Here is a 17,050-nt window from a genome sequence, read left to right on the forward strand (position 1 = left end):
AGAGGCAATGACAGCTTTTCTGGAAGGAAACAAAGGGGAAACTCCATCCTGCAAACCTGTCTGTGGGAAAGGAGGAGACAGGGAAAACCACAGACTCAGGACCAAATGTCTCCCAGCATGGACACATGCTGCTGGGATGCAGCCCCCTTCACCTGTACATCCAGACCCTTTGAGAACATTACGTTGTGGTGCCTGGGGTAACGGCCCCTTCAGGCTTTAACAAAAGTAGGCTTTGCTTGTTTATGTTGCCTTTGGTTTAAGAGCTGTAGCAAAAAAAGATTACAGTGTCTGGTAAACATCCTGCCACAATCCGTTCAGCATAACCCTCCAGAAATGACTGCCAGGGAGGCAGAGTCCATCTTGCATTAGGCACTGCTTTGAGCAGAACCACAGGCTCCCACCTCGATCTCCTCCCTGTTTTTCCCTCTTTCGAGTTCCAGAAGCTGCTAAAAAAGGCAGTTCCTGTACCCAGTGAGCAGAGCTTCATACTCCCATTGTATGGACTTCATGCCACAACCTGGCTGAAATAAATAGGAGTCACTCCTCCTCCGTTGCATTTCCAAAGTGACCCAGCCTCCTTCAGCTCCTCCTCTTCCTCACTTTGTAACAAACATGAAAGCAGATCCTTTCTCAAATATGCAGACATCATGACAGAAATAAATGCAGAGCAGAAAATGTCACCAATACTCACAGAACCACTATGCCAACTGCAGGGTGGAACTGGGAGTCTGCTCAAATAAATATTTCCCTGAGTTTCTTGAGAATAGCACACAGTGCTGAAAATCTGTAGACGTATTTTTGCAGTTTGAGTGTGCCTCTCCTCCCTTACACGGGCCTTTGCAGCATTCCATTCTGCTCCCTGCAAGAAGGCCTTCTCCCTAGCGTTAGCTGGTGAGCAAGTAAACTGCTACCGAAAACTGCTCTGGTATACAAGTGTCTGGTAGTTAAATGGTGGTTTCATCTGGATTTTTGTTTCGGAGTTCCACCCAGAAAACCAAAGAGTTTGGTTTGAATGGAAAGAACAGAAGAGTGCAAGCATAGGACAAGCACCAAATTGTCTCTGAGTGTATGCCACAAAGACACAGTGCTGAGAAGACAACAGTCTCCAGCCTAGCTTCTGGTCTTCACATCTGCAGGGTTCTGCTGCTGCCAGGAGAAACCGGGATCCTTGTTACTCACTTCTTTTTCCCTTCCCCTCTCCCACAAGAGGTTCACAAAATTAAGACTGTTTAAAAGGCTTAATAGTGAGGACTGGCAAAGTTGAGATTTGATTAGTAAACCAGAACAGAGCAGCTTAAGCCATTACTAGTGACATTAATGCAATCAGGCGTCATTCCCAATGGCATTTTCCCTTTCGGTAGCTTGCAGCTGAGCAGGGTGTTTGAGAGCTGTTGGCCACACCACTACTTGCGTTTTCAGCGCAGAGGTTGGTATTTGCTCTGTTGGAGGAAAAACCCACAACCAAACAGTATAGATCCAGAGAACCATTACGAAAAAAAATGGAGCAAAGGGAAGAAAGGGAAGGAGGGAATAACATGAGGTTTTAACAGACATTTAGGCATGTGGATAAGCACGAGGAGCAGCCAGGTCACTTTGGAAACATATTCAATAGTAAGGCATGGACATACATGGAGTGGCCTGTTTCCCACAGAAAGAAGAGGAAAAGAAGAGTAGGCCGTAAAAATAAAGTCAACATCTCCACAGAGAAAATGAGGCTCTGCATCTGCACGGCAAAGACGGTAATGCTTTCTGTCTCCCAGCATTTGAGCATCATGCCTGTTTAGAGTCTAAGACCTCCAAGACAATTATCTCTCGCTAAAAGTTAATGTTTTCCCTGCTTCACTAGGACCCAGAGCTCAGCTGCAGCCTCTAGACAGCAGAGTGAAGAAAGGATCATCTTGAGATCATTCCCGTCTTTACATTTGATTTGAGACCCAAAAGGCATTATCAAACAGATGCTGATTAGGCTTTGGAAAAAGGAGTGGACTCACACTGTTTTAGATAGCATGACTAGTTTTGGAGAGTCCTAAAACAAAGCTTAAAAAAGGGGAAAGAATCCCTTTCATCAACAGTACCATGGATAACTGTAAGGACGAAGATGAAACTAACTGTGTTGTACTATGGAGTAGAACAAACAACTGTAAAAGTGGCAGCATAAGCCCATTACTAGAACTTTTTCTTTAAAGGAATGACTCAAAAGTTCTTAAAATCAGCAAAATTCAAATTATATATATTCCCAGATTCAGTGGGTCAGACCCCCACTCATTTAGCATTCTAAATAAATGTCAGGACAAGCTGCAGTCAATGAACGCCTTCCCACACCACACTGCTCAGCAGCTTCTGAGCAAGCTCAAAGGGAAAATGAACTATTCCAGGACACTGTGGGGGGACAGCTGAGCAAACCCCGCCAGCCGATAGCCCTGTACTCCCTCTGCGAAGCAAGAGGACAGGCCCTCACACCCCCACACTGGTCACCAGGTGTCCTGCAGTCATCTTGGCAAAAAGTGTCTTCCCTGAAGCAGCGTGGGATCCCGCCGCCTTCACGCAATGGACAAAGGGCCTCTGCGGCAGCACTCGGAGCGTGAGGGGGAAGCTTTTCTACTGCTGCTTGCACTGCTGACTGATTTTGAGACTTTGGCAGTTTTGGTCTTGGGTTACAAAGGTCCAGGCAGAGCAAACAGGTTAAAGGTGTAATCCATTTGCACTGTGCAGGAGTTTCAGGATAAAACCACTGAAAAGCCAGGGAAGCAGTGTAGAACAAAGGACTCTCTCCCCTTAGCAATGTTTCTAAGATAGCTCTAGACATCCGAGAGTTTTATAGGAAAAACGGTTCCCTGGTGCAAATATTTAGCTTTCAACGATAAGTAATGGTCTTACAGCTTACCTACCTGCCATTTGAAAGGTACCCCAAAATTCTGCCCTGCTCGAATCGGAGTTAAATGCCTGCCCATCAGACTTACTTGGCTAGCACAACTATAAATGCGCAGGGCAGTGCTTGAACCAGACATTTGTTCCAGGACTGAACCCTGCAGTTAGATCCAAGAACTGCTGAGCAGCCAGGCCAACACGTACAAAGGTGCTCATCAGTTACCCTGAGTTAGCTGCAAGTCCACTGGTGTGAGTCAAAGCTGGACCATCAACTCCAGTCTGGAAAACACCTGAAAATCTCACAAGCCATTTTAGCCAAAAGGGAAAGCTGTTTAGCCAGATCTTATTTCTATTGTGATGGACAGTAACTTGGGCTTTTTGCTTAAGCTCAGGCTAATCTATGTTTCACGAGAAATAGGCTTTCTTTGCACAGTTATACAGAACCAGTGTAGATCACTCAATTCTGCTCCAGTTGCTTTAAAAGGTGGCCATGAAATGACATAAAATGAAACAGTATTTTTAGCAGTTTTAGCCTTAAAACTGTTGTCAGAGTGCAGACAGCTTCTCTGACATCAAGCAGTTCACTGGTGGATTTCTTGATGTGTATTTTGGTGTTCACCTTGTGGCTGAAAGCATCTACCACACATAACAACCCACGCTGAGTTCAGGTTTCAGGGAATATCCTACTACGCAGCTCAGATGTTAACTTTCTAAATATCTGTCTCAAATGAGTTAGCGTATTACTTTGACTTTAAAATTAAAATCTCTTGGGATTTCCTCTAGTACACGAATGTTTTCAGAGATATATTCCCTTCATATTTAATACACTAATTCCTATTTCTGTCATATATTTTCTAAAAAGCGACAAGATTTAGATATACATACACACGCTCAGATACATATGCATATTGATAAAAGCTCCTCCTGCTTTTGGATGACTCGTATCAAAGGAAGGGCATTCTAGCACAACACTTCAGATATGTCAGAGACACTACTTTTCCGTACCTGACTGCACTTTTGATTCTACTTTTTCACCACTTCACCTGATGGTCCTTCTCAGCAGAATTGAGTTGACCTGTCAAGTCACAAGGAATTGTTTTGTTCAGGGACAGCAAATGATCAGCAGCTCTCTGGGGTGCATGCTCTGATTTAAAAAAGCATCAGAACTCTCAAAACTGAATAAGCAAGGTAGCAATTAAACCTTTGGGACTTTTAGCAAAAGCATTGCATCTAAGCAGAGATCAGAGCTGAGCTACTGTCAGAAAATAGCAGTTCTTACCCCTGGTTTTTGAGGTTAATTTTAATTCTCTCCTCCTACCGTATTAAAAATTGCAAAACTTTTTACAGTGATTGTACAGTTGTGTTTAGAACTGTTCAATTAACTGCAGGGATGAGCAGGAGTAAGCCTTTTGATCTGCTCCCACAGGGCTTCCCTTCCATTTTGTTAGATCTTCTGATGCCAATGACAAATGCCTTCATCGCTTTCACACGCGTCTTTCCAAACAGATTTACTCTGCTGACCACCTTGCAGCAAGGCACTAGCTTGTAATGCCTTGCTTACACCGGTGATGTCTCCTAGAGAATTTATGTCTGCAGTAACTCTGCTGAGTCACTGTTTTTAATGGGGAAACAAGAATTCAAGAACATTTGAGTTTTGTCTTCAGGGTATCCAAGAGATGTTGCTCTCATGCTTCTCAGGAGGTACTGGGGTCTTGCTCTTTGCTTATAGGCATTAGATAATATTTTTTTTTCATTTTGCCTATTTTTAAAGGAAAGAAAAAAAAAAAAAAAGAAATGCAGCTCTCTCCAATTTGCAGGGAGTTATTTTAGGAAGTGTGAGAAATTACTAATCATTTGCATTACAGGGAGATCCAGAGGTCACTGCAGGAGTTATTGTGTGTGTATAGGAATAGACTGTTTCAGTCTGTGGGTAACAACACGACTGAAAAACAACTCAAAAGTGAAGGGGAGAAAACCTCACTATTTCCATTTCAAAGAAGAGAAAACTAAGGCAACCTATCCAAAGTCACACTTTTCTGGAACCATCAAGGCTTGAGCAGACCACTGAGTTCCAAGTCCATCACAAACAAATGCAAACCACAGAGGCGCTAGAGAAAAAAGTCACATTATTAATCCGTTTTTTGTCACTTTGCCAGCCCTCTTACAGTGCTGTGCAAAGCATTCAGTGTTTTGTGTATCCTTGTTTTGCAGAAGTCAGTTAATTAAGGTTTACATCTCATCTCTTTTTAAAGATGTTGGCCATGGCTTGATATAGCTTCTAAGTATTGATCCTTTTTCCTGCACTAACGTGTTTCCCCTTTCTTCATTCTATGCATGCATCTATACACCAGGAATGACACATTTGTGTAACTACTCACAATGCACCACATTCCTCTGATGTCATATTATGACCAAGCTTTGGTGTCTTTAATCTTCTGATGCAGTCAATTCACCATCACTAACAGCAACTGAGTTACTGCAAATCTAGGTAATATCAATGCCAGCTAATACTAGTGCTCAGACTCTTTGGTGACCCAGAAGAGGTTGTTTGACGCATCAGGCTTGTTACCTTTACAGCCCAGATTGATTGATCCAAAGGATGAAAAAGTTTAAAACAGAAGCCATCCTTTTTGGAGGGTCTCTCGATCAGCTCACAAGAATGGAGCAAGATTGTCCCAACCCACTGTCCGATCTTTGGCGTCTTATAAATCAGCAGCACTCCTGGTTTCAGAACACACCACAGCTTGGTCCAGCTCTTCAGAGTCCCACGAATCTGGAGGGAAGCAGGGAGGGAACAAAAAATTGCACTTAAGTTGCTCCTTAAAAGAGAAACAGCATTTATTCAGTATTTATACAGTACTGCCAGTATACGTTTCTCCCAAGGCCACACTACAATGCAGTTAGGAAAACACAATGCAGTATCTGAGCAGTCCTATGGTTCTCATAGCAAAATCCCAGACCTTGTAAATCTGGCTATCAGAATCTAATCTTCATATTTTTATTACTGGCTTAGTGTGAGCAGCTCGCTTAATATTTTAGACAACCAGCACTGCTGGCTGATGTGAGTGTGATTTGTTAATAATCATGGAAGACACTCCAATTAGAACATTGCACAGAAAAATGTTATAGCTAGTCTAACTTGACTTATAAGTCATTTTAATAGCATTCTGCATAAGAGAGGTGTTAATGGGTTTTGTCAAATACCCCATTTTTAAAAGCACTTTCTCCGGCTGGTTTACTCCATGCACTCTCTCTCCTGTACAGAAAACATTAACTCTGATAGTGTATATTAAAGATAACAGCTTTAAGAATGGGTAAGTTTCTCAGTAAGGTTAGATTTTGCCTAAGGTCTTCATATCTTCAATGTACATAGGCCAAACTTCAAATTTTATGACACTGTTCTGTTTTTGTGGTCCAGCATTATTTGTTGCTGAACCAGAAATTTCCAGCCACAGCAAACAGGCAATAGGCATTTTATATTAAAAACAAGTATCTCTATGTTTATCTATCATCAACACTAAACTCTGGACACATTTTATTGCCAATCTAATTTCTCAAATAAACCATATGCATCTCACTTTTCTGGCCTCTAATACTGCTCATAGAACAATGTTGGAGGTTTTCCACAGTGGTCAAATGCGATAGTATTGTTTCATGAAATCCCACATTACTTTTTATTTTTAGAGCTATGTATTTGACGATGTTTGGAAATCAAGTTTTGTCACGATAAAAGGGGCAATCAATTCACTATTAGTCAAGAAGACTAAGTGGCCCCAAACAAGGAGAAAAACAGTGCTCAAAGGTAAGGTCTCTCAACGTCAATCCAAATTTATTTTGCACATACAAAGTTTCAGACTTCAATGAGAAGCTGTCACTAGTTGAGTCTTTGCACAAGAAGAAATTACAGTTGTCATCAGGTCCAATATGTTTCATTTTGTGCTGTGACAACACAAAATCCAACCGTATATAGAACAAGCTGTATCTGCCCATTTCCAGGCTGTTAGTCTGTCTATTCCCCCTTCAGTACAAAAACAAATCTATGAGAAGAGGCCAGCAGATTCCAATTTCAGAGAGGGAGAAAGAAAGAAACGTTATCACTTCCTTTTGTACTATGCACTTTTTGAGACCTTGTTGCTACTTAAGAACATGATACAGATGGATTGAATTAGGTTAAGATGGAAAGTAAATATTCCCCATAACTCCACTTTTCTAGCCGTTATTTAAGTATGGCTTTACAGCAACTCAAAATTATTCAGTCTTCCTTCAATCAAAAAAAGTGCCAGTACAAGTCTCAGACACATCGACAACTTCTCACTTATTTTTTCCTACAGCCCTCAGAAGCAGTAGTCTGTATTAAATACCTTCAGCCAGTCTGCTGTGATCACTACGCTGGGATCCTTTAGAGCACTGAAGAGTTGTTTGGTAGCTCTTTTCTTCTCCTGTCTGTAATTTTTTTTTTGTACCTGGTTGAGAACAGAGAAAATACAGCAGCTGTAATCATGGCCTTCTTCAGGGAGGAAAGAACGTAATGCATTAAGGACAGCCACATATAACACAGAACTTGACCCAGCACAGGTTCCCCAGAAACAAGCACAAGAAAGAACAAAAGCATAACAAGATAGCAGGTATTTTCTTTGTTCCTGAAGTTCCACTAAATAGAATCTAATCTGGCTTTTCTTTGGGAGTAATGGAAAGAGACTGAATACCCAATAGTCCCTACCCCTGAAACTAAACCGATTAAATCTAATTTCATCCAAACCAAATTATTTGTACTTTTGCTTTGGTAGACAGGCAAGTGTTCAAGCAATAATTTGCTCAGACTGCCTAGGCATACCCCTCCTAACAAGACCAACGGAAAGACTACAATGGTCCTGAGGTGCCCAATAGCTCTGGAACATACAAACAACGTGAAATAATTACACTGATCTGTTCTGCTTGCAGTACATAATCTTACCCATATATAAAGCCTGTGAATGCCCTTGGCCTATAATGACTCCTAGAAGAGTCAGAGGCTTCTCTGAGTCTTGGGAAATGACTCAGAGTAGTTCCCAATGGTTTGTTTGGAAGGTACTACTTGTTTTGCAAAAGAAAGTCAGCTGATGCTGACTTGGCTGCTTTGCACATACCTTCAGTGTTTCCTTCTTTGTGAATTTGGCTGTTGGAGACACACACTCTTTGTCAGACCCATTGCAAAGCTTATATTCAATCTAAAAAAAGAAGAGAGGAAATACAAATGTGTTAACATGAAGATATTCAATTTATGGTCTAACGAAGAGTCATTTATATCTTCCAGGAACCCATGAAAGAGCTGACTGCAGAGTTCAGCGGCCGAACTCTAGGCAGGCACAGAAAATGCGTATTTGCAGTGCAGTCGAAACTTACTTTTTAAAATCCCCACCAAATTTTCTTCATATTTCTCCCATGCAACCATTCATCTTGGTAAAATACAACAAAACCAAACAAACCCCCTATTCTTATTCCTGACTTTGAAAACTGCCCATCTCTTTTCAGATTCAAAAGCATTTCAATTACTGGAATAAAAATTATGGGGAAGCTGGTACAGATCTTTCAGAACTAGACTTGACATTGGCAATGACTGTTGCCCTAGCTGAAATGTCCAGAAACATGAGTGGGCAAGAAATGACCTCATCATGTTACAGATAATACAGGATATCATCATCATCATCATCATCTTGGCCTTGTGAAGTGAGGTACAAAATATACAGTCACTTCAAATCACATTTGATAGTGGCAGTGCTGTTTAAATTCGTTTTCAGAGGCTACAGACTGATCTCTCGATTGTGCTGATGGGCTGAAAAAATGCTTTACTTTTGTTAGCCACAGTCACAATATTACTGTTGTGAAAATAATGTATGCTTAGAGACTACAGCTCTCTGGAGCCCAACTCACAACGAGGACCCCTACCTGGGTAACTACTGTCAGCAAAACGTCCAAAACCCGGGGAGGGCTAGTGACGTGAGAATTATGGTATGGTCTAGACTCTGCCAGTCTAGACTGTATTTTACATGACCTTGGGAAAGTTACTTTCTCTCTCTGTACCTCTTTTCCTTCCAGTCTTTCATGAGTCTAATGCATTCAGCCTGCGATCTTTTGGGGTCAGGCACGGGCTCTCCTACTTACGCATGACAGTTTGTAAAAAAGCTCAGCCCTTGGCCCCCTTGATCTAATGAACATGACACAAAAATGAGTTGTACTAAGGAAAAAAAAATAATCAAATGTAGTTCCCATCTATAAATTCACTGCCATGATGTGAAACAAATCCACTAGGCTCTCAAACTCTCTCTCCTTTATGTCATGAGTTGATGCAATCATTTTACAGCACCTTCAGTTTTGAGGGACCGACTTCCTTTTTCCCTTCCAGTGACACAGAAACCTCTTTGGCTGCTACAGCCACAAACCATGCTGAACACCAGGGTGCGCAGGAAAATATTTAATGACATTCAGATCAGTCCTTTTCACACAACTTAGATAAAAACACACAAATGCATGACCAGATCACAGCAAACAGGTCATCAACTATGCTTTAGAGACCGTGGCCGGAGCAACAATGGGAGATAAGGGTGCATGCTCAGTTGAGCAAAACTCTTTGTGGATAACGCAGGATTAGAAATCAGGGGCAGAAGGTGCAATTTGCAGAAGAGGCAGAGTCACTGTAGAACCTATTACTTTTTCTCAAATAACCCTTACAGCAGTCTTTCACTAAAACCAAAACTACACGATACTTCAGAATAATTAGAGAAATGAAAACTCTACGATGGCACATAAAGACCAGTGAAGTCCCTCATCTGATCATCTGGTCTAAAGTCAACTTAGCAATGAAAGAGAAAATGCAAGCTCCTGGACTCCTGCAAGCTATTCAGTATTTGCCATTTTTGTTTTAATAGAAAGCTAAGCCTGCCTCCTCTACCTGTAATGTAGTCTCTGATGCATATTCTGTATTTCTGTGCATGAGACTTCACTGTAAAAACCCACAAGATTTACGGTGGGGACCGCAGCACAGATATGACATTTCAGCAGAGAATTGTGCCCACAGGGTCTTTGTCACATTTCAAAGGGTAGTAGTAGGCATCTGGGAGGCATACTATAAGCTTTTCTTTATAAGGAAACATTTCTAAGTGCTTAAATGTCTCTGAGCAAGAATCCTTTGGATTTATTAGGGGATTATGCTTTCATGATTTGAGACATGTGCCCTCTGAAACTGGTCAGAAGAATTCTCCCCCTTTCTCCCAATTAGCAGGGAGAATGTCCTGTCCTTGAGATACAACTATGAGCCAACTGTTTATTGGTAATTTCACTCCCTCCAGCAGGAGTGATCAGATGCAGAGAGAAACGCTGTGTGCGCTATTCCTAATTGGCCAGCGTGAGAAGCAGAAAAAGCACAGATGTCCCCGAGATTCTAGGAAATCCTGCTCAGGTGTCTGCAAAGCATCAGGACATAATGGATGCTTTTTGCTCAACTAATTTAAACAAGCCACAGTTACTTGTTGTCTAGACAATTACACCTTAGCATTTATATAAAGAATAAAATTTTGGCCCCTAAGCTCACTTGGCTTGAGGAAATTTACTTGAAGATGAATTCGGAAAAGCTTTCAACAACTGCCACAAACCGTGTGAACCTGAGCCCTTAAACCTGCTGCTTGTGGAGAACCAGCATTAACACAGACAGAGGCACTCTTGACTGCTCTACCAGCCACCCCTGCCTCCTCCTCGGAGTCTCTCTAGGTCATACTAAAAATAGAGTTAAACAACCACAAGACTTCAAACCTGGGATGCTTACACAGAGAGACATTGATTCTGCCTGTTCAGGAGAGGTGACTCGTAGCTCCGTGACCAAGGACACCGCATGCCCGATGCCAGCCCACGCTGCTGTGTGTGTTACAAAGCCACAGCACGCAACAGCGGATGGAGGGATAATCTCCCCTTACACCACCATAGCCTTTAGGAGCTTAATAAATTCAGTGAAATTTGTCCGAAACTGTTACAAACTGGTCTTTCACTTGGTCAGAGCAGCTGGATTAACAGCCCTGGAGGCTGCTGCAGTGGGCTCCTGAACCAGTGTGCTGCTTCCTTCAGGCACTGCCCCCCCAGCTCCATGAGCTACATCCAGACACGCTGAATTTGTGAACCTTACTTGTAAACGGAAGCATGGCCACAGGGATGGTGCACACTGAGGCAGACTTAAGAATGGATGAGAAAGAAGCAGTAGCAAATGTCCCTCGCTGCCTGTGTAAGAATTCCCAGGCACGGGAGAACACGTATCTGTGCTGCCATGTCCCAAGCACTGCGCTGTGCCAGCTGTGTGACAAATGGGGCAGCTCTCTGAGACAGTTGTAAAATGACCAAGCTTTATGAAGAGAGGGAAAAATTTTACTAATACCAAGACATGGCTTTATCTAGGAGCCATGGACAAGCCTTCAGATGTGTCTGACCTGGGGCTTCTGTTTTCAGAATCGTGACGCTGTTCCCCAGTTACTTGTTCAATGAGGCAAACTGATTGTTTCTTCATGCCAACTTTGCTTCTTGTTATGCTTATGAGAGTGCATCATCACAGATCCTAAACAGCAGTTTGCTTGCGGGTGACTTCCAGGTCTACAGAGTGAAAAGCATTGCATTTCTGGATCTGAAGTTCCTGCCTTTCCCCAGGAAAGGTGGGATCGAAGGCCCCAGCACTGCATACCACAGGCCCCTGTACTGCTGATCGCAATGCACGGTTCTTCCAGGTTTAACATGCTAAGTGACTTGAAGTAATATGATTTCAACTTTTTACATGCATCCATCTTAATAGTTTTGATTGTACCTTGTGGCATATGTAAGGGTCAGTAAACCTGGGCCATCACCTCTAAAGATCCCTAAGATACAGCAGGGCCTTACATTGCTAAGACACATCAAGAGCATTTAATGATGCCCTTCAGTTGCCCTGCCTTTCTCAGCTTGGCAGAAACGAAGAGAAACCATTTGTCACCACAGCAAATCTTTCAAGGACACCGGGATAATGCTTGTGCAGGATATCAGAATCTGGCCCCTTCTCTCTGCAGCAACGGGTGAAGAGTATTAACCAGAGATGAGACTTTGTACAGTGGGAGGGTAGGGAACTGGCATCCTTTTAAATTTTTTTTAAAAAACCCACAACTGGAATATTCTAGTAAGAAAGCAATAGGTGTGTTTTCCATATACTGGTTCTCATAATTATAAGGAGTGAAGACTGTTAATCTGCCAAAACCTTTTACCAGGGTGTGCAGCAGCACTTGCAGGGGTAGGAAAAGGTGGTGCCTCTTTAGTTCTCTAACCAGATCTGTCCTGTCCAGGACTGAGTGATGACCTTGCTGGCTGATGATGGGCTGTACTGTATTCAAGAGACATACTTTTTATCCCAGGTACGTTTCTGTTCCCTTCCATCTCAGTCATGTAGCTTTGCAGATCCACTGCTGATTATTAGCAGTCATCACAATACCCCACACTTCTGCTAGGCTTTGTAAGAGAGCACATAGAGTCCTCACAACAGTGCTATGCTGATGCAGTGTCTTTTTGGTGACTTCAGTTCCAAGAGGAACCAAGTCATTTCACAGAAAAACAGTCTGGGATCGACGCTGGTGGGGGATGCCAGCCCATCAGCATGCCGTGCCTTGGAGAACAGCAAGAGGAATATCCTGTTCTTGAGCACAAACAATCCCTGATGCATAGGACGGACACATAAAATGTGTAATGAAAGACAGACAGACAGAAATATTCCAAATCAGCAACATCTACAAAAAGTCATTCTCAGGCTGTGGTCAGTATGCTAACAGCAGTGACAGCTTACAAGTTGCTCTTTCTTCTTCGCATCCAAGTGAGAGAAAGATAAAATCAGATGGGAATTTGAAGGCAGAACAAAAGTAGCCGGGGTCATAACTTATGTTTCGTGAAAGCAAAAATGGTCATCACATGGGAGACTCATCCTTGCTCACAGATAATTTCTCCAGTATCTTTTCCATCATACAATTGCTACAGATCTGTATCACTGCAGAAATAAAAGAAATGAAGCAAAAGTTTCTGAAGTAGTATAAACACTATGGAAATGCCGGCTTCAACATTAGAAGTGAAGAGCTTTTGGTTACTGATGTGAATATTCACAGATACCTCAACTGCGTTTAAACAACTTTGTTTTCAATTTACTATGAAAAGATTTTTTAAAAACTTTTTTATTTTGCTGTAAATTAACAGCTCATCCAAAGCAAAGTAGTCAGTGGAATAATTCTTACTGACAAACAAGCTTTGCATTAGGAAAGATTACCCATCAATTCATAGGCTGCTTTACAGCAAGTTGAATAATCGTCACCTAAAAATTTCTAGTCTGAGGTAAAAAAATTAAAATATCCCTCTTATTTCAACAATGTGACATAGACATAGCAACTGTGTTTACAACACTGAAACAGCACGACTGGCACAAATTGAAAAGCCTGTACAAATAAATGGCTGACGTGACTGCAATATCTGGGGAAAATCATTGGTGAAATTCAGCAATTCCAAAAATCAAGTTATACTACTGTTTGGTAGAATGCTTTGCTCCATTGTGTCAGACTATAGTAAATAAAGGAAAAGTCACAGACCTCCTGAGATTTCTATTTGACCATTTCAGCGCACCTTTCATGGGAAGAACATTCTGCAAGTTTATAATATTTAAAGAACACTTTAGGTAAGATGGGAAGTTGCACACTGACAAAGTGCTGTTTCACATTGGCTGATACAGTTCATAGAATCACAGAACAGTTTGGGTGGGAAGGGACCTTGAAGGCCACCTCGTCCCACCCCCAGCCCCGGGCAGGGACACCCCCCCAGCCCAGGCTGCCCCCAGCCCCGTCCAGCCTGGCCTTGGGCGCTGCCAGGGATGGGGCACCCACAGCCTCTCCGGGCTGCCCTCACGGGGAAGGATTTCTTCCAGATATTTAATCTAAATCTACATTATTTCACTTTAAAGCTGTTACCCCTTGTCCTACGACTACATGTTCCTGTAAAAAGTCCCTCTCCAGCTTTCTTCTCAGCCCCTTCAGGTACTGGGAGGTATAAGGTCTCCCCAGACCCTCTCTTCTCCAGGCTGAGCCACCCCAGCTCTCTTGGCCTGTCCTCACAGCAGAGCTGCTCCAGCCTCTGAGCACCTCTGTGCCCTCCTCTGGGCTTGCTCCAACAGGTCCACGTCCTTCTTATGTTGGGGCCCCAGCTGGAAGTCTGAAGCAAAGCTTTGCTTTCCCCTCCAGCTTTAGGGACAGCTTTTGTTCCTAGGCTGAATTTAAACAAACAAAGTGTGCAATAAAAAACAATTGGGACTTTCAGCTCAGAATATCCTTTGCTAAATTGTTTAATAAATCATTTCCATTTTAGCACCTCCCCCATCATAAACACTAGAGTAAGGAATTATGATCACCAGTGACCCAAGGTGACATGACAGGACTGCTGTGGCTTGCCAGAAGTCATCAGCTTTGAGACATCCCACCTGTAAGCGAACAGTTACTTCTGCCTACATCCCGCTCTGCGAGGCGCCTGGGAGTTTCAGGGCTCGTATGTACCTACACGAGTTGGGGATGTTTCCTGCCTCTCAGTGCAGAATCCCACCCCTCTCCTGTGCCATTTCCCCAGGATACTCCAGGCTACATTTCTGCTCACTTGAGATCAGCTGCAAAGCCCTCTGCGGACAGCAGCGACCACCCTAAAATGCTGCACATGGAATCGAAGCAGCGAGGTGTACCTGAGTCCGGGCACAGGAACCGAGCGTAACAACTAGCTCCAAGGTAATTCCATCCGCAATGACAGCGTGGAAGTACAGTAATGAAAAGCCAGCAAGGGTCCAGTTAAACATAACACCATCTAGAAGGGCCAGGTCCTCCCATAAACTGTGCTTGGCACGCTCAGGGGATGTTTCACTCTTCAGCCCCTCTGAACCAATTCCTGCGACATCTGGATCTCTCTGACAACTGACGACTCGGTTTGCTGGCTAAGGGAGAACAGAGGGAAAGGAACCCTTGCAGGTTGCCAGAGTTGTGAATGATCTTTTATGATTGTCCCAAATGTAACCATGGATAGAATTAAGTCAGAGGTTAAGAGCATAATCCACGGATCTAGAAGGATGAGCTTGAGACAGCACGGGAGTCATAGCTTAAATCTCAAGTGATTGGTATGAGGTGTTTCAAACTACTTTACAGCTAAATTAAATTTCTAGCAGCCGTTTAGATTCATATTTCAGATTACAAATCACACAATAAAGACTTGAACAATCCAGGCATGTGGAAAAACTCATTTGTGATGAACAAAGCAATCTAATCTTTGCCCTCCCATACGTCATAGAACTTGCACGTTAATAGCCATACTCCTGCAATGTGATCATTTTAGACTTCGCTGTGGCATTAGTGGGGGACTGAAAAAAGCAAAGTGCCACTGAATGCCAGCTTCAAGATCTTTCTGACTATCCCTTAAAATATACTTCAATTCTTTGTGGGCTCTGCATGCATATCAACAGACACACACACACACACACACACCCCCTCCAGCTGCTCTCCAGCCAGTAGAATGATAAATAAGCACAGGACTGGAAGAAAGAGAAAATGTAACATGCATACCACAATAAAAGGTGCCTTAAAGGGCACTAACAGTGCCAAATGAGGCACAAAATGAGAAAGGCATCTCCTGTCACTATCAGGTGTGTGCTAACTGTACTACCTGGCTGCAGAGACAATCCTGAGGCTTAGAGACAGCTCTGTGATACTTTCACGCACCCCACTATGAGCACTGGTCCCATAAGACAAGGCTAAAGGGCTAAAAAAAAAAAAAAAAAAGAGAGAGACTAATATGAGAAACAATCTGACATAAATAAACTAGTAACTTTTTTCTTCCCTTGGAAAAGGAGATGAAAGAGACTTCACTTAGAAATTTAAATAGGAGAAAATACGCCACAGGAAAGTTGCCAATGTAATATGTAGCTGAACAGTGCCTTAAATTTGTTTTAGTAAAATCTGGGGTGAGAAGCCACACTTGAAATCAGAAATAAATACTGCTAAGAACTGCACAAACACACCGGAAACAAATGTCCAGCATCAAAATATTTTACTGTCTCTACAGACAGGGCAATCAGGATGCGTGCACGCCTCAGACACACTCGCAGCCCATCCCTGAGCGCAGGGCAGTGTGCTTGCAGTTAAATGGCTTCACAGCTCACAGGTTCACAGACATTTATAGGGGTTTTATGAGATGTTCTGCTTGGTGTCTGCTAACCTAGGAAACCTGCAGCTTGCTCCATCATGCAGTGTGGGTATGGCCTGAGTGAATGAAATGTGAAACTGTTTCCACCTTGCTGATGAAGATGTGAAACAGAATTGCAATTAATCTGCTTGGGGAAATGCAGGGACTCCAAGTCAGAGCTGGGAATTCAAGGTCCCCTAAACCCTGATCCAGAGATCAGATTACTGGACTGGCTTTCTTTTCCTTCTCATTACTGGGTGAAAAGAGTCAGTGTGGTGAAGTACATCAAAATAGCACTGCTGAAGAGACACTGATGTCCAACAAGGTTTGTCGTATCCACTGTGCCAAAAGAAAGGTAAGTATTCATGGCACAGATCTGTTACCTAGAACTTTTACTTTTTAATCCATTAATTAAACCTACACACCCTACAGTTTGGTTTCTAAAAATTATTCCCCCCCTGCTATCAGCAATATAAGCATGACCCAATTAGCACACACTCTTTCCTTTGGTTCAAGTAGGTGGAATTGCTATTTATTTTTAAACTGAAATACTGTGACAGATCCCTACTTACAGTTCTGGATCCCTTTCATTTTCTAGCTTTAGAGCTGAGTGGATGTGAAAAATGAAATATTAAGCAAAATGACTACCAGTTTGCCTAAACTTCTAAGGTACAAGACATTTCACAATAGGGACTCCCTACTGTCACTGACACAGCAAAGCAAGACGGAAGAAATGTTATGTGGCTGGAGAAGAACAAGGTAGTGTGCAACCTGGCAAGGCAAAGCAGAGCGAAGTGAGAATGATAGGTGCTACAGCACAGGTCCAGTGAGGAAGAAGGTCTGTCTAAGCAGAACATTCAGGCAGGAAAGAAAAACTAGCTCTGGCCCATCCAGTAATGAAAGCAACTGCCTGCAACACTGCAAATGAGTAGGCAAGTTGAAGTTTGGTGTTTTG

The 17,050-nt window shown here is 42.7% G+C and overlaps 1 protein-coding gene across 1 annotated transcript in view; it reads right to left on the bottom strand.

Moving 5' to 3' along the window:
- The window catches only part of OSBPL5 (oxysterol binding protein like 5), a 140,302-nt gene that overhangs the window by 38,778 nt on the left and 84,474 nt on the right, over nucleotides 1-17,050 (bottom strand). The window contains exons 4-6 of the mRNA XM_080405779.1: nucleotides 7,995-8,075; nucleotides 7,230-7,331; nucleotides 5,380-5,641 (exon numbers count right to left, since the gene is read on the bottom strand). Coding sequence (XP_080261905.1) covers nucleotides 5,380-5,641; nucleotides 7,230-7,331; nucleotides 7,995-8,075 — 445 coding nt within the window. The remainder of the gene's footprint in view (nucleotides 1-5,379; nucleotides 5,642-7,229; nucleotides 7,332-7,994; nucleotides 8,076-17,050) is intronic.

This window comes from Falco punctatus (assembly GCF_963210335.1).
Source record: "Falco punctatus genome assembly, chromosome: 10".
Lineage (NCBI taxonomy): Eukaryota > Metazoa > Chordata > Aves > Falconiformes > Falconidae > Falco > Falco punctatus.